General features: G+C 44.0%; 2 protein-coding genes across 2 annotated transcripts in view; both read right to left on the reverse strand.

Annotated features, from left to right (window-relative positions):
* Nucleotides 1-152: 152 nt before the first annotated feature.
* LOC147180107 (carboxy-terminal domain RNA polymerase II polypeptide A small phosphatase 1-like) lies at nucleotides 153-10,689 on the reverse strand. The gene is made up of 7 exons (XM_086068178.1): nucleotides 9,904-10,689; nucleotides 6,335-6,483; nucleotides 6,167-6,268; nucleotides 5,179-5,235; nucleotides 3,327-3,419; nucleotides 2,789-2,974; nucleotides 153-2,086 (listed from the first exon to the last, which is right to left on the reverse strand). Exons 1-7 carry the CDS (start codon nucleotides 9,980-9,982, stop codon nucleotides 1,955-1,957), a joined length of 798 nt encoding a protein of 265 aa, XP_085924304.1. The 5' UTR covers nucleotides 9,983-10,689; the 3' UTR covers nucleotides 153-1,954.
* Nucleotides 10,690-11,835: 1,146 nt separating this feature from the next.
* The window catches only part of LOC147180108 (striated muscle preferentially expressed protein kinase-like), a 34,735-nt gene continuing 29,544 nt past the window's right edge, over nucleotides 11,836-17,026 (reverse strand). Inside the window, exons 31-39 of the mRNA XM_086067675.1 lie at nucleotides 16,808-16,975; nucleotides 15,936-16,058; nucleotides 15,601-15,765; nucleotides 14,933-15,524; nucleotides 13,908-14,147; nucleotides 13,616-13,839; nucleotides 13,465-13,540; nucleotides 13,210-13,359; nucleotides 11,836-12,916 (exon numbers count right to left, since the gene is read on the reverse strand). Of these exons, the coding sequence (XP_085923801.1) occupies nucleotides 12,676-12,916; nucleotides 13,210-13,359; nucleotides 13,465-13,540; nucleotides 13,616-13,839; nucleotides 13,908-14,147; nucleotides 14,933-15,524; nucleotides 15,601-15,765; nucleotides 15,936-16,058; nucleotides 16,808-16,975 (1,979 nt within the window). The 3' untranslated portion in view covers nucleotides 11,836-12,675. The remainder of the gene's footprint in view (nucleotides 12,917-13,209; nucleotides 13,360-13,464; nucleotides 13,541-13,615; nucleotides 13,840-13,907; nucleotides 14,148-14,932; nucleotides 15,525-15,600; nucleotides 15,766-15,935; nucleotides 16,059-16,807; nucleotides 16,976-17,026) is intronic.

A 17,026-nucleotide genomic window follows, 5' to 3' on the forward strand; every position in this document is an offset into this window, starting at 1 on the left:
ACACATTTTAGTTGGAGGCATTCGTGTCATCTAAACCTTGCGTAAAAGACACTTGACGTCAAAATTGCCACGACTTACTCACCCGCTCTCGCCAACACGTCGGCCCTCCTCCTCCCCTCAACGCATAAACAAAACTTAAGATGACAAACAACGTTGATTTAGCGTTTATGGGGGTAAATGCATTGTTACATACGGTTCATGTATAACATGGCAGGATAAAACTGGTCAAAAATTAGATTACATCGATGAAATCATGAGTACAGTAACGCGGATGTTTCATATATTAATGACAATTGTTTGCTTCCTTGCTGTGCAAAACAAATCGACTGAACGTGCGAGGTCCAGTCGCGGCTCTGTAGTGACACTTTAGTTGTAATGGCAAAGCCCTATAAATAAAAAAGCCACCTGGTGACCAAACACGTCGCGGTTATGTGCCGAGAACAGTACGATCCATTTTAGTAACTTGCTGGTGTTTCTTAGCCAAGTTTGGCTCCATCTTTAACATCACCGAAGAAGTCCAATAGCCATAAATGGGATTACTAAAAGGCATCAGAGGGCTCCTCATGGGCCAGAAACAACAGGATCTTCTTTTCTTTCTAAACGAATATGTGGTTTGATTGACAGGATTTTCAAAAGCATACAAAAATACTGCAAAGAAATATGAACGCGATACGTTTGTCAACCCGGCTTTCTTTCTCTGTGGAGCTGCGCTGCAAAAAAGCACAAGCCGCGCTGGCATTCATCTGATTCTGTGTGGTTTTCTCATTTGCATACAAGACGGCTTAAAAACAGGCCAAGAGGCTTCGTTGGCCGCCGCGCGCATCCTTTAAACTCACCTGACGTCTCAAGTGACACCTGCTTGGTGTCTCGCAAAACCACCCTGAACAAAAATGCACAAAATGAGACAACAGATAGCATTGTGGCTACGCTAACAGATCGCAAAACAATCCGACATGACAACATTGACCAGGAAATGTTTCGGGGGGGATTCTGGTTAAGATTGCGTTAGTGGAATAGGAGTTCTGAAGCAAAATGCTGCCCTTTGTATCCATCGACCGAAGATGACATCACAGTTGCTCAGGTAACAACCAATCAGAGCTCAGCGCCATTTAACAGGCGAGCTGTGATTGGTTGCCTGAGACTCGAGCGACTGTGATGTCATCTTCGGTCGATGGATACAAAGGGCGGCATTTTGCTTCACATTCCGCAAATAATAATATTCATCACAATGTCATGTTTCGACTCGCCAGGTCATATTGTGAAGAAATGTTGAAGGTTGACGTCAGCTTTAAATGTAGACAACGCGAACGCACTTTTGACCCCCGCATGAGATTGTTTCCAGCCTATGTGTACCGTTTGGGAAGACAAAGAAGAAGAAGAAGAAAGACGATGTCCTTAAGACAAAATGAAAGAAGGCAAGCGGGCACATTCTGCTCTTCCAATTCTGCACTGAAGAGTTTTAAGTTTCACTTTTGAAAGGTGGAAGCGAGCCTGTCGAACAGAAATCAATATACAGCAAACGTGACCTCGGCGACCCGCAAAGCGGATGTTTTTGAGGGCCGTGGCAGTTTTGTTGTCTTTGTGGCAGGGCTAAAATAATACAAGGTTTAAAAAGGCACGTTGGGGGATGCCAGCTAACGTTCAGTGAAAAGTGAATCGAGGGAGCTCGATGGCGTCCATTTGCTCGTGCGTCGACATGCGGCCGCCGCCACTTACTTCCTGAGGTGACGAAAGGGAACGTTCACGTCGAGCAGTTTTCTGGATGACCACATGATGGCAGCATCAACACTAACGCAGACTCCCTCACTCGGCGGAGGCTGGGAAGAGTCTTGCGTTTGGGTGGGCGGTGCAAGCTGGGGTCTCGCTGCTTTGTGTGCGTGCGTGTGCGTGTGCGCGTGCGTGCGTGTTTGAGCGCAGGCACAGCAGATTTGCATTCCGTTCTCTTCCAATTCTGTTAGCTTGCGGCCCCCCCTTGGTGCTTCAGGACAGCGTAGACGTTCTCCACTTTGCTGAGCCTCTCGAAGAAGGGAATGAGGTCCAGCAGCTCGGTGTCGGACATGTCGTCGAACCAGGACGCCACCGGAACCTGCCGGACGGCAAACAAACGGTAAATGTATGACGCAACACCAACAATGTCATTTTGTTTAACAAACATTCACACTCGGCTCTATTCCGTCTCAATGCAAATAGAAACGCAAGACTTTTTGTTTTTGCTCCCATTTTTCATGATGTGAACTCAAAGATGTAAAACGAAAAATTTCTCTCAAATATTGTTCACAAATCAGTTTAAATCTATGACAGTGAGCACTTCTCCTTTGCCGAGATAATCCGTCCCACCTCGCAGGTGTGCCGTATCAAGATGCTGATTAGACGCCATGACGAGTGCACAGGTGTGCCTTAGACTGCCTACACTCTCAGGTGCAGTTTTGTTACATTTTACTGACCGTCAGTGGATTATATCGGCAAAGAAGAAGTGCTCAAAATATTTGAGAGTAACGCTGATATTGTGTATGTGGAAGAAGTTTTACATCTTTGAGTTCATTTCATAAAAAAATGGGAGCAAAAACAACAGTGTTCTTATTTTTGTTGAATATATAACGGCTTCTCCATTCATGCTATTTATCCACAGCTGATGCCTCGCAAACACGATTACAAAACGTTCACAACTCCAGATTTTCAATTTGTTACCATAAACGCGTTTGTCTCATACGGATCTGTATGACGACCATTTTCCAGTCAAGTTTTTTTTTTTTAAGTAAATAAATATCGATTTTTTCGAATGACTCACTGCGTTGTCGGGATGGAAGATGTACGAGGCGGGAGAGTTGTCCACGATGATGACCTTGTTGAGGTCCCGGCCAAGGCGGCTGAGATCCTTGACGTAATTTCCTCTGTGGAAGACGCACGACTCCCGAAAGAGACGGCAGCGGAAGGCGCCCCACTTGTCCAGGAGGTCAGAGACCGGGTCGGCATACTAGGGCGGTCACACAGTTGACGCATACCATCAATGCTCAATTATTTGTTCATTTATTTTCCTGTGCTGTTCAGCTGCTTGTTTATGCAGCAAGTGGATCCGTTTTTTTTTAGACTGGAATACGGTTTTGAACAAGATTTGAGCGGGACCGACAGAGAAAAAAAGAATCGAGAGAGAGAGAGAAAAAAAAAACACCACAAATGCAGAAAATAAAAGTACATGAATATAATGTTGTAAAGCGGTGGCTCGAATATGGACGGGACGGACGAATGACATGAAGCGGCACGGCAAGCGGTACGTGGCGGGACGTGGCTACGCATGAACGCTGAAGCGCAACAAACGGAAACCTCACCTTGGCTAAACTGGCCGTGAACAGGACACACTCGAACATTTCTCCCATCCTTTTCAGGAACTCATCCACATGAGGCCGCTTTAGGACATACACCTGGAAAAGAAGGCCACGGTTAAACCGGGACGACTTTTACAAAACTATCTTCTTGCAACGAGAACCTTTTCGGCATCTAAAATCATGTTCACCAGCGGCATCCGCCATATCCATGTTGTAGTAATAGAATAAAAAATGGTCTGCATTACACGACTGAACTTACGCTCCAGAAGTTTGCCATTCTCACCCCTCATGTCCTTCTTTTCTACCAATTAGACAAAAACTTCAAACTTTGTTGCTATTTTGCTGTTGGCCTCTGACGAAGGGAGTTTGCAAACTTTCAAGCTGGACCGGAGAGATGAACCCTCCTAGGTTAGCTTAGCGCTAGCTAGTTGGTAAGACAGAAGAGTGATAGATTTCATCAAACTTGACCAAAAGCACAAAAAAAAACACTCGGGTACCGCTGTTGGCCAGGGTGCAGCGAGGGATCCTGGAGGTTCAAGTAAGTTATTTTAAAGCTTACTGAACGTGGAACATTCCATTTTGAATCGCTACTGCCACCTGCTGACAAAAAATGTAACTGCACATACACAACAATTCGAACCCGAATCCAGTCTGAAAACTATTGGCCAGATGCTTGCGGGAGTGCCCGTTGTGAACAGCTAAGGTGTTCATCTGTCATAAATGCTATAAAAAGGCTAGTTTAAAGATATTTGTGGGGGGGGGGGGGGGGGGGGGGAATCCATATTCCAGCTTCAAACTAAAAAGTTCAACTTTTCCATACGTTGACACGGCTGAGTTACAGTCTTGGTACACTTTCGTATATTTTTTTATTTTTTATTTTATTTTTTCTTTCGTATATTTTCAATAAAGTGAATATGAGGTTTGGTAAAGCGCTTTGGGCAAGATGGTTTATATAAAGTAGAGCTTTCAAACCATTCCATTTTTTTTTTTTAATCAGATTAATCACATCTTGGAATTTTGATTAATCACTTAATTAAAAAGGCTTTTTATCACAAAATTTTGCTCGACAAATTTAAAGAGCGCCTGTTACATGTAGTTTTTTTTTGACATTTCATATTATGAGGACGTCTTCAACATTTTCTGAGCACACGCTCATCATCCTCTTTTTCTAATCACTTCATTACTTGCATCATTTAAAATGAAAAAAAAATGACCCCAATATTTTTGACATGAACAAATATTCTTCGTGTCATGCGTAAACATGTATTTCATGCATGTAGTTATGTTTATTGCTCAAACAACCTGCGCTACCTTTAACATAACCAGCCGCTGTCGGCTAAAAGATCATCTGCGTTCGAAATGAATAAATTCAATCGGCGTTCATAAATTATGATTGCGATCATTTTGTTGCGATTAATTCATTAGTAAACGCTTTGACTTCGACAGCACGAATGTAAAGCCGTTGCCTCCTTCTATTTTCTGTATTGCAGCCCTTGGAAGGAAAAGTTTGGACACCCCCGACGTGCACAATCGTCATTCTGGCGAGCTGGACGTGCACAAGAAGCTCAAAATAAACGTGTCATTCACAGACACGTGCAAAAACTGGGACTCGTTCCTCCGTGTTTTTTTCCCCTTCCTCCCTCTGTGCGACGTTGGCGGCTGACGGCGACGTTCCCGAACCAAGTCATCCGGAATAGGCTGCGTTTGTCGGAATAAACCTATCCTGGATTACTTGAATCGGGCCCGGGCCGCTGGCGCGTCTTCTGTCCTCGAGCGTCCGTCTCCAGACGTCTCCCGGCCGGCGGAACATTGTGCAACTCAACAATTGAAATAATAATAATAACAGCGGCGCTACCTGGTGCACAGTTCCATCGATTTCCACAGGAATGATGAAGTCGGCATTGTTCACAGGCTGGATGAAGAAAGTGAAGAGCGTTAGAAGACCACGGCGTCGGCAGGAGACCACTTGAGTGTCATTTCAAGGTCGTTTAGGTTCGTCCAGTGTTCACCCAAACTTTATTGAGCCAAATCACATTTTTATATTGGAACAATCTCAAGCTACAAGGTCTGCCAAAGACAAATGTCACAAAATGTATTCTTTACATACTGAAATAATGCGTGTCAATTTACGTACTGTAAAATCTGGGCTAACTATTATATATATTGCAAATCGGAAGTTCTCCATGCAAATTATATGGAGCCGAAAGAATGATTCTTAACTGCAAAAAACAACAACAAAAAAGTTCAATTTATTGTAGCAGTTTTCCTCCATTGTTGCTAGCAGCATAAAGTTTAAAAAAAAACAAGTTTAAAATAGGATTGTGCAATTAATTTCAATGATTACATTCCACATTTACAAACTTAGCATCATTGTCCAAAAAAAAGATGATTAATACTCATTTTGAGTTGTTAAAATGTATAATTTTTTTTAATTTTTAATACATTTTGTTTCATCCAAAAAGATCTTCCATAATTATAGAGTTTCAAAGAATTTTATTTGCCTTAATAATTTCTACCTTTAAAAATGTTCTTGTTTTGGACCAAAAAATAATAATTATTGTCCTAATTGGAATTTCAATTATTACCAAAATAATACTCGTAATAATCAAGCAGCCCGAGTAAAAAAAAAAAAAAAAAAAGAGAAAATAAATAAATTCTCAATTACACTGATCTGATTTCCCCCAATTACTTTGCTCCTTTATTCACGTTTATTCCCATAAATTTCCCTGGAAAGTTTCTAACATTTGAAAATTCACCGAATCTTGCAACCCTAACGTGCTAACATAAGTATGCGGATTACATTTGCAGAAGAAGCAGCAGCACTTGCGGTGTCCATTTTGTACCTTAAAAGAGCTGTGGACGAGTGTCTCGTCCAAGTCGATAACCACGCAGACTTTCCCGCCGTCTTTGGACCTGGCGGCTGGCAGCAGCGGTTTCACCTGGATCTGAAAGGGCCTCAGCGTGAGACACGTGGGACGCCAAACGGAGGAGGAGGAGGAGCTTGGACTCACCTTGGAGACGCCGCCGTTCTCCTCAACGAGCAGGGGGGCGTTGTTGTTGACCGGCGGCGGCTCCGGCTGGTCTCGGCACAGGCAGCAGGAAAAGATGGAAAACAAGCCACCGCTTCGGGGCTTCTTGCTGGACAGCGAGGGCGTGGAACCTGCACGTGAAGGAAGGTGAGTTGCTCGGCCCGACGACCAAGAGAGGAACCAAAAGACCGAGAAAACCGCTCGGGAATGTCAAGTGCGAACTTACTCGATCGCTTATTGTGACCCCAAACATGGCCGCTCTGTGGCGAGCCGGACGTGAGCGTGTTACCAACAAAGCAAACTCTTTCTTTGGTTCCCTCCGCCTCCGCTTGTGCATTCAAACGCCATCTGACCCTCTGCTGGCCTCCGCAGCGCCGCACAAAACAGGAAGAGGAAGCAGGCGGGTATTGACGCAGGAAGCGGCGCCTTCTCGCGGACCTTGTCGTGTCCGGGCCGTTACTTTCTTTGCATGCGGATGCTTTTAAAGCCTTACTTGACTCAATAGCCTGCTTTACATGGCGCCGTGTATTCCGATGAGAATGAATCCCAGCGGCCAAACGGAACGAAAATGCTCCGTATAAACACCTCAATGGGAATGAAAAGGCTGAGTTCGAATGGAATTTCATTCGGAATCACGGGAGTGGCGGAACATTCCTTTGCTCAATCCCAACGAGCGTCATGCGTACGCTTCGTTCGGAATGGCGAGGCTTCGTCCGTCGTGACGTAAATGCGCCGTGACGTCATCGTTTCCACCCACGACAATGGCGGCGTCTCTCAGCGCTTGTTTGCGAGGGGAGAACTTGTTTTTAAGTACTTGAAACTTGTTTTTTAAATCAATAAAAGTGTTGACACTATCACAACTACGGGTGCTAAATGACGAACAAACTCCATGTTGATAAATCACGCGGTCGATGCCCGTGCGTCCCGCGGCTGCCGCAGGGCTGATCTCAGTAAACGGGGGCGCATATAAACAGCAGATGGGAATGGATCACGTCACATGTAAACAGGTGACCAGAGATCTTCATTCGGAACGATTCAAATGTCTCCATGTAAAAACGGCTATTGAGACATTTTCAGCAGTCAAAAGTTCATATTTTGTCCAGAAGGAATTTTTATTTTTCATGTCGAATTAATACCTTCAAAAAAATATTTTTTTCTACTTGCTGTTGACTGAAGATGACATCACCTGTGGTGAGGAAGTAGATAACGACCAATCATGGCTCAGGCCCCGTCCAGACGCAAGCACACAAACAAGCAAGTCTCGTCCTCACAGAAGCATTTCAAGACTTGCGTGTGTACAAAAAAAGACGCAGAGGACGTTTAACGGCTGCAATGTATATGCCAAGTCTGGGGTGGCGCTGTCGCGCAGCCACAGGGAGTTAACGGAAAGCGTAGAAGAAGAATCACTTTCTTTTCTAACTTTATTGCAATCTACAGAACAAACATGGCTTTGGCGAAACAACATGAAAAAGACGAACGCAGGTGACAATGGCGGGCGATTCACGTACAACGTCGCTTCTTAAACGTGAGAATGAAGAAGCAAAATATTTTGTGCAAAAAACGACGACAACACGGCTATCCGCCATTGTTGTTGACAGACTGACAGTCACGCGAGAATTGGCGCATACGTCATCAATGCGTCGTCACGGAGCTGCGACCGTTACGTCATCGCTGGAGGAGTTTTGACATTTTGTGATGAAAATTGTTCTGGCGTGACCTCTTTTTTTTTTTTTTTTATCTGGACAATGACAAGATTAACGCAACTCATCACATAAAATGATCGTTTCAGTGAAACCTATATTTCATCTTTCCCGTGTGACGTCATCTGCCATCGTCGGCGTTGGATGACAAACAACAAGAAGAAAACCACGAGTCAGATCATAAACACGCTCGTACGCAAGCAAGCAGCGTGATTCGCTCGATAACGACGACAACTGATTACTCAGCAACCTGCATCGACACTCGGCAATCTCCTGCCGTGTACAGTCAACAATTGTTCACTTCAGAAGTAAACACACATTTTGGCTTACAGAAAGAGTGAAACTCGTTTTCAGCTGCCTCAAGCCGCGACGTACGTACCACAACGTATGTATAATCACGCAAAGGGCGAAAGCGCGAGTCGCCATTTTTTCTACACTCTTTTGATCCGAGCTCGCTATCGCCTCATCGCTTTTTTTCTACTTTTGTATTTTGCAGAAACTTGAGTGGGAAAATGATCACGACAACGGCAACGCTTCAAAGCACAACTTTTGCGTAGACTTTTTTTTTGCTATCAAATTAAATGAGTTATTCAATCATTAGGGTTATTTAATCATGATGGCGCAATCGTTAGGATTTCCAGAAAAACATCATAACTCGTGCCGAGGAAACGAGGTCTGAATGATGTTGACTTTTTCCCACCCTCACAATATTGCTATGGCAATTTAACAATTTTAAATTTTTCAAGGTCCACTTGAAACAATGAATTCATATGAAATACACTTGATCTACTTTAACTAGAGTTGTTATCTTTTAAAACAATTTGCAGTATTTTAAGCATTCAGTATAACTTCACAAAATTCGACCAAACAAGCGTAAACAGAATTCACTCAATCATAGATCAGATTATAACAATAATATAAACAACTCCGTGGCTTTATCACGACATTTTTCATGTTTTAACATGCAAACGTGTCGACTGCGCTAATAACTGAACGTATCGAGACACGATATAAACAAACAAATGAAATATACAAAGGCCGACCAGAACAAGAGCAGTTCTTTGTTTGTTGTTTTTCCCCCCCAAATTGCAGCTTTTGTGATTTGGAAATGGAATTCTACGACTCTGTGACGTCCAATGGGATGTTAAGGCCTTGTGGAAACCCCAACGAACACGCCATCAGATGACAGATGCATTTGAAAATGAACATTTCTTATGGTTTTAGTCAGCGAAACATTGAAGTGAGTGGCGGCTCAGCTTTCCAGTCGCAGGATGATGGTTCAAGTCTTACTGAAAAAAAAATGGCAACTCGCTGTGGGACAAATTCTCGTCTGGTGTCCTTGAGCAAGGCACCCCCCGCCCAGCTGAAGAGGAACGGCACTGTTTGCACTTTCTTTGCTGTCTCCTTAGAACCCTGCATAATATGCGTAACTGCCTCGTATCACAAGTCACAAGTAATGAGTATAAATAAGTCCAACTAAAAGCACGTGGTTTGGGCTTTTAGATTATTTTCGACAAGACTGTATGGAGACGCAAAGAATCTCGATGGTGTCTTTGCTCCGCTTTTTGTTTTGTTTACTCCGAACTTGTGAGACTCGTAACGCGGCGGCTGCGTCGTCACTTCCGCTCCACAAACTCAAGGCCTCCCTTGCAGCAATGGGCAGAAAGTTGCGTCGAAGTGACACTTTCACCTTTTGCAACTTGTTTACGCTCCTCTGCGGTGCTCAAACGCCGTCATGACGATCACGCACAATAACATTTGCTCATTCGCGACGTGTTGCGAAGGATTGCAAGCTTTCCGAAAGCAATGTTTGAGGAAGAAATAAAAGCAAGCAAGCAAGCAAGCACTCACCCGCGTCTCCTCTGTCCGCGCCTTTATTTCCCTCTTCTTCCCGGCTGACCTGCGTGATGACCGACGACGCGTTGTCCATAACGCCCGACTGTGCTCACGCGTCAAACTTGAGGATGTGCGCGCCGCATTCACGGGCGGCCGAGCCGAGCGGAGGTTCGCCACTCGCCGCCTACAAATCGTCCATTCGGCGCTTACAGGCCGGCCGCTGGTGTCGCTGCTCGGAAAAGCCCCAACTCGCGGCGCATTTGACACCAAGTTGCCAACTTTGATTCAATATGGTGCTCGGGCGCCCCTCGCAGTTTCAAGATCCAAACACGGTGGTTTCAAGGCGTCCCGTTCCACTTAAAGCGGCGCGGTAAAAGCAAGGGAATGTCGGAACGAGCCGCGGCCTCTGCTGCCTTGCACAACTTTGTCGACGATCCCTTAAAAGTAGCTCGGAGCAAACTTACTCCAAACTTTTTTCATTCCATTTCGGTTCATGTTAAGCATTCCGATGCGGAACTTGACGTCATTCTCAGAGAACATACTTAGGCACAAAAATTAATACATTAAAAAAGACACACAACGAAGCAAACGTTGACTTAAGTAGGTTCGCCGTTCAAAGAGAAGTTATTTCAAAGTCTTCGACGTCAACGTGGAAGAATCTCAGCCGTGGTTTGTGTTCATGGAGCGGATTCCCGGTGATAAAGTCGGCGGTGGCTGAAGGATGCAGAAAGAAAAACAGTCAGACCGACAGACAGTCAGGCAGACAGACCGACAGACACTGGCGTCTTTTCGTGGGAGTTGCCTTTCAGAAACGCCCCAGTTCGGGTGCCCTTGAAACTGCCTAGGTTCAGTCAAGGGAGCGTCAAAAAAGTTCTCGCTCTGGGTTCGGCGGCTCGGGTTTAAAAAGTTGAATCGACAACAACTTTATTCTTGTCTGTAAAATGTGGTTGAGATTCCTATTCTGCTCGTCTGAAGTAAATAACAGAATTTAAGACATATGAAGAATATGAACATTCAACTGTTGCTTTAAGTGGGAACTAAACCCAAGATGTCCAAACTTTCTGCTATAGGTCTATTCTAAGTTTTTTTTTTATACCAGCTGTTGTCTTAAAATATTAATTATATATTTTTAACTATCATATATATATATATATATATATATATTTTTTAACTATCATATATATATATATATATATATATATATATATATATATATATAAAAAAGGTTAAAAAAAAATATATATATAATTATATATATAAAAGGTTAAGAAAAAAAAAAATATATATATATATATTGAAAGGAATTGACAGGTTTATGTACCCTGCGATTGGTGGCCAGTCCATGGTGTACGCTGCCTCTGACCCAAATAGCTGGAATAGGCTCCTGCTTTCTCATGGCTCTGAGGGCAAGCAGTGCAAAAATGAATGGATATTGCCTACTTGCTATCTTTACAACATAGAGATCATTTAGTATAAATATATGCCTCCGTTTCTGCTGAAGTATATTTTTCTTTGTAAAATACAAACATTTCAGGTGAAATGAATGGAAAATGTCAAAAGTTCACACGGCAGTGACACACCATGAAAGTAGGACATTTAAGTAGAAGGGTGCTCTGGTTATTTTCTCATCTCAAGCAATTAATTGAAATAAAAGTTAACAATGGCGGGTACACCACAATAAAAACAAATGTAACGTCTCAATAAGTCGCGTGCCCTTGAGCATCAATTACAGCTTGACGACGACGGCACGGCATCCCCACTCTTTAAGTTCACCTGTAAAGGTTTGAATGCATTTTAGGCTCATCCTGACATTTCACCTGAGAGCCAAATATCCCTACCTTTTTTGTGAGTAGTGTATATTGTAAAATATATGATACTTGGTAAAGGTCCAATCCCCACTCTGATATAAAACCTAAATGTAAATAGAAAAATGGGACTATTCAAATGTGTGGGGCGCTCACAAAAATAGGCAAATTGTACTTTATTACAGAGTGTGTCTGAAAAACAACATGTCCCACATATAAACACAGCAAGTTGGCACATTTACAACTCTTCACGCATCCAAATGGATAGAAAAAGTAGTGCTGTGAGAGGAACACACACAACTATTAAATGCTATCGTTTCCGTCAGTCTGACTTGTAAAATTGCAACGGCGGTGCTAAACGTTTTTGTCCAACTAACTCATCACGTGGGAATTAGAACCAGCAGACACATGAAAAGAAATACATTTTGGATTTGACTCCAATCTAGGCACTGACTGGGCAAACATGATTTTACCAAGCTAAGTGTACCACAACAAGTCATTAGTGTGCGTCCTACCTGCGATACATGTTCAGAAACAGATGCATCACTTGCACCCGATTTTTTTTTTGCTGTTCCTAATCCTTATACAGCGACCACAAAGACACACTTTTTTTTTTTGTCTTAGAGAGTTGAAAAGTGATTCAGAGATGCTTACACTCACACACGCATGCAAATAAATTAACATGAAAAAAGTAAACAGTTTTAAGTAAAAGTTATTTGGTGTTGCGATCTAAACGTAGAAGTATATGCAAACATAAGTTAGCAGCTCAAAGAATGGCATACATTCGAAAGGTTGGCGCGTTTGGTAAAACAAGGTTGGTGATGTTTTGTGCTGAATGAGTCGTTCCACAATTGACTGAAAATGGAAATGTGCGGTCAACCAAATCGCATGTGGAGAGTTTGGAGTCTTCGCACTGAAGATCGAACACAGAAGTGAGTGATGCATGATGGGACATTTCCAAATGCCGCCGACAAGAATCCCTTCAGTCGGAGTGGGGAACGTGCGCCCCAGGCCCGGATGACGACGGGGACTTGGCTGCGCTCTGGTAGTTGCGCAACAGCACCTTGTGCTTGGTTGTGCTCTCCGCACGATGGCACTGCTGTGCCACCAACAACTCTTTGAGTCTGCCCGTGTTGAAGGTGAGAGTCTGCCTCCTCAGCTTCATCATGTACGAGTCCTGAAGCCAGGCTTGTTTGAAGCAGTCGCGTGTGGTCGGGCGGGCCCTGAAAACGCGCACACACACGCACACACACACGCGCGCCGTGTTTTGTAAGGGGGTAGGACTCAATACGTTTTTTTTTTTACTTCTTCTTTTAACCAACAGGGGGCGGTGTTTCTTTCTAATTGCATACCAAAAAATATAATGTAGTTATCAAATTCATAACGTTTTAACGTTTTCAACAGTGGCCAATCAAAGGCAAATGGTCAATACGTGAATTGTAAGAAAGCAATTATGCTTGTTCCACATTTAGTTTTGACTCGTCCTTCCTTTCAAACGAGAAAGCGGATTTCTCACCAAGCGTAACTGCTCAGCATCTTCCTGACAAAGGCTGAGGCACTTTGGGAGACGTTGGGGTAAAGTCTCGTTGGGTCAAACTTGGCCATCAGGATCTTGGCTCTCGCACGCTGAGGATCTTTGTCTTCAAAGGGCAGATGGCCGCTGAGCCTTCCCGTGCATGAAAACAAAAACCACGACAACAAAAATGGTGTTGATTGTTCATGTGCTGAAAATGGATGAAAGTGAATTGTTGCATTCAGATGTTGGACTCACATGATGTAAGTCACAACGCCAACAGCCCAAACATCTGCGGGAGGACCCACGACTTCGCCTTTCACAATCTCAGGAGCTTCAAGCACATTTTGTCAGAAGCGTTGAAGCTCATGATCCAAGAATGGATATTCATGCCAACGATTGTCCTCACCCGTGTATTCCAGCGTTCCAGCACTCAAGTCCTGCGGCTTGAGACTAAGCGGATTGAAGCTTTGAGCGCTTCCAAAGTCCACAATCTTGATGGCGTTGAGGTTTGTCACCATGATGTTGTCTGGCTTCAGGTCCAAGTGGAGGACCCGCCGGCTGTGCAGGTGCTCGACTCCCTGGAGGATCTGGACCAAGTAATCAACCACGTCATCCTCAGAGTAGCGGAATCTAGTTGGGAAGAAATGAATTTGAATGACGGCGCACTCATGCGGACGCCTCATTTGCTGACTGCTGACCTGTCGACGAGGCTGTGCAGCAGCTCTTTTCCGGTGCAGTACTCCGCCACCAGCACAACATATCGTGGCGTCACATAGGCTTCGTGCAAAGCCATGATTTTTTCACTGTGCAGAGATTTCAGGATCTCGTATTCCTTCAGCACTTCCTTTTTGTTCTCTTGGCTATAGGGAATGATTTTGGCCATGTACATTTTGCCTGTGGCGTTCTCGCGGCACTCGCGGATGACTCCAAAACGACCTCTGGCCAAGAATAGTTGGATTATATAGTGTATGTAGGGTGCGAAGGTTAAGCCGGTATCCCACTGAGGGATGAACGTTTGCGATGCTAGCGAATGTTGATTTCACATCAGGGTCAAGGTCGTAACATTTCCTAAATGTTCTCAAAACGGTCTTAATGGTTCTCTAAACATTCTTCGTGGTTATTCATTTTAAACATGTTCAAAATGTCCTTGCAAAAAGAAAAAACATTAAGATTGCTTAGAGAACCATTAAGACAGTTTAAGAATGCTTAGAAATCTGTGTACACTGTTACACTGTCAAGGTCGTAACATGTCCTGAAAGTTCCTAAATGTTCTCAAAACAGTTTTAATGGTTCTCCAAACATTCTTCGTGGTTATTCATTTTAAACATGTTCAAAATGTCCTTGCAAAAAGAAAAAAAACATTAAGATTGCTTAGAGAACCATTAAGACAGTTTAAGAATGCTTAGAAATCTGTGTACACTGTTACACTGTCAAGGTCGTAACATGTCCTGAAAGTTCCTAAATGTTCTCAAAACAGTTTTAATGGTTCTCCAAACATTCTTCGTGGTTATTCATTTTAAACATGTTCAAAATGTCCTTGCAAAAAGAAAAAACATTAAGATTGCTTAGAGAACCATTAAGACTGTTTAAGAATGCTTAGGAAACTGCAAACTTGAACAAACCCTGACGTGAAATCAGCATTCGCTAGCGTCGCAGATGTTCATCCCTCAGTCGCATACGGGCTTTAATGTTCAAATCTGTCCATTCAAGTATTTTTCCTTACCTGGATTTCTCCTCCAGGAAGGTGTAAGGTTTCTGTGGAATGCCTTGGCGCAGAGCTGTGGAGGGCGTCGTGCGGCCGGCTGGTGTGCTTCTGGTGGGCGTACCGGCCCCTTCACCAAATGGGCTCAGGCTGGATGTTTGGAGCACTTTAGGGGAGAAGGACATCGGAGATGTGGCCATAGAAGCCGCGGTGGTGTTGGGGATGTAATTGGCCGGTTTGGTGGGACTTGAAGGAGGAGTTACAAGAGTGGTTGGGGTCTGTGTCATCGGAGACACAATGTTCACTGGACTCTGGAGCTTGGCCGCTACAAATGGTGCAGATGCAAGTTTAGAGCTTATTTTTGGTGCATCCTGCGTATTTGTGATTGCAGATGGAGATGAGAAGGTTTCTATGGATGTCGAAGCCCCATTTGATGATGGCTGTGCTGCAGGAGGGAGGGGCGTCATCGGCGAAGTTGCATTTTCAGGACCTGTCAAAGTGGACGTTGCAGTCGTCATCGTGGATGTGGATGGGAGGAAACTTGAGGGGGACGCCAAAGGTCCAGGTATCGGAGCGGTCTTGACAACAGCCACCACAGGTGAAGCCTCTTCAGCTGACCACCACAAAACACAACAAACACACAAATAGTTGACAACTTGCGCATCTTCAGCCTGACATTCCAGTCATACCTGCCGAATCCAAATTGACTGGAGCTGAACAGTTGCTATGTGGACCCTGTCCTGCCTTGTTCACACAGGACACGCGAAACCGGAACGCGTCACCTGGTGGTAAGTCGGTCACATTGTAGTAGCAGTCAACCACTCCGGTGGCAACAGTTTGCCACATTGAATCTCCTGAAGGAACAAGATGGAATAATACGCATCTTTTCTGAAAAATGCTACAACATAAAAGGTTCAGCAGAAATACATTATGTAGTACAAGACCTCCTTTTGTGACAAACTGACATCTCCATAGACAAATCGACTATTGGTGCAGTTTGAAATTGAAGAGTTGAATTTGTCACCTTCCGTCTTTCTTTCCAATGTGTAGCTGCATGGAGGCTTGGTGTCGGATGGCTTCCACAGCACCAGGGCAGTGTTGTTGTACGTCTGAGGGACTTCAGGGGTTCCGGGTCGCTTGGGAACATCTTGAATCGTGGTGCAAAAGGGGAAAGAGAACCAAATGAGGCGATGGTCACTATTTGCTAACAGAATATTTATCTAATTATGATTCAAGGTGTTTGTTTTCGTGAGTTTTCCATAAAGTGACTAATTAAGAATGAGAATGAACTCTTGCTTATAGATCAGGGGTGGGCACACTCGGTCCTCGAGGGCCGGAGTCCTGCAGGTTTGAGATGTTTCCCTTTTTCAACACAGCTGATATATTATCAGCTCATCAGCAAGCTCTGCATAAGCTTGATAACGATCCTGTTGATTGGAATCTGCTTGTGTTGGAAGAGAGAAACCTCCAAAACCTGCAGGACTCCGGCCCTCCAGGACCGAGTTGGAAGACCCCTGGTCTAGCCGTCCACGAAAAGACAAACTATTTGAGTGATTCACATAAAAACAAAGTCCTCAAAAAGAAGGAATTGAAACAGACACGTCTCAACATCTGAGACACACATGATGGCTGCAGCAGAGTGCGAGCATTGGATCTTGTGATGCGGATTTCAGCTTGTCAGGATTTCTTTTTGTTTGGCACAGCTTTTACAGCAGATGTCCTTCCCGACACGACCCAAAAATGTACCCCCAAACCATTATGTGGTTAATCGTTTCACATAAAAGCTCATTACTACTGTATTCATTCCATTCAAACTTAAATATTCCAATGTTCACTCGCATCACATGGAAGATGACGAGCAGCGACTTGAAGGTTGGTTTTTCGGGTGACACTTACAAGCAATGGTGAGTGTACAAGAAGTGGTGATAGCAGCGAGGGGGTTGGTAGCAACACAGCCGTACACCCCAGCATCTTTTTGGCTGCACTTCAGGATGGTAAGGAGCTGCCTGCCGTCCGGATGGGAGATCAGACTGATTCGCTCATCCGCATCCACAGCTTTACGATCTGTAAGATAATAAAATAAAAACATTTGGGGAATGCTGGAGGTTTGGCACA

The sequence above is a fragment of the Leptonotus elevatus genome, chromosome 2, assembly GCF_054856555.1.
Source record: "Leptonotus elevatus isolate MCC_2025b chromosome 2, RoL_Lele_1.0, whole genome shotgun sequence".
Classification (NCBI taxonomy): Eukaryota; Metazoa; Chordata; class Actinopteri; order Syngnathiformes; family Syngnathidae; genus Leptonotus; species Leptonotus elevatus.

Bases quoted from the DNA above. Each gene is read 5' to 3' on its own strand.
- LOC147180107 (XM_086068178.1), bottom strand. From the start codon at position 9,982: ATGGACAACGCGTCGTCGGTCATCACGCAGGTCAGCCGGGAAGAAGAG. The intron at 5,236-6,166 runs GTACAAAATGGA...TTCTTCATCCAG, and splicing joins TCGTCCACAGCTCTTTTAAG to CCTGTGAACAATGCCGACTT. The intron at 2,975-3,326 runs GTGAGGTTTCCG...TGACCGCCCTAG, and splicing joins TCACGGCCAGTTTAGCCAAG to TATGCCGACCCGGTCTCTGA.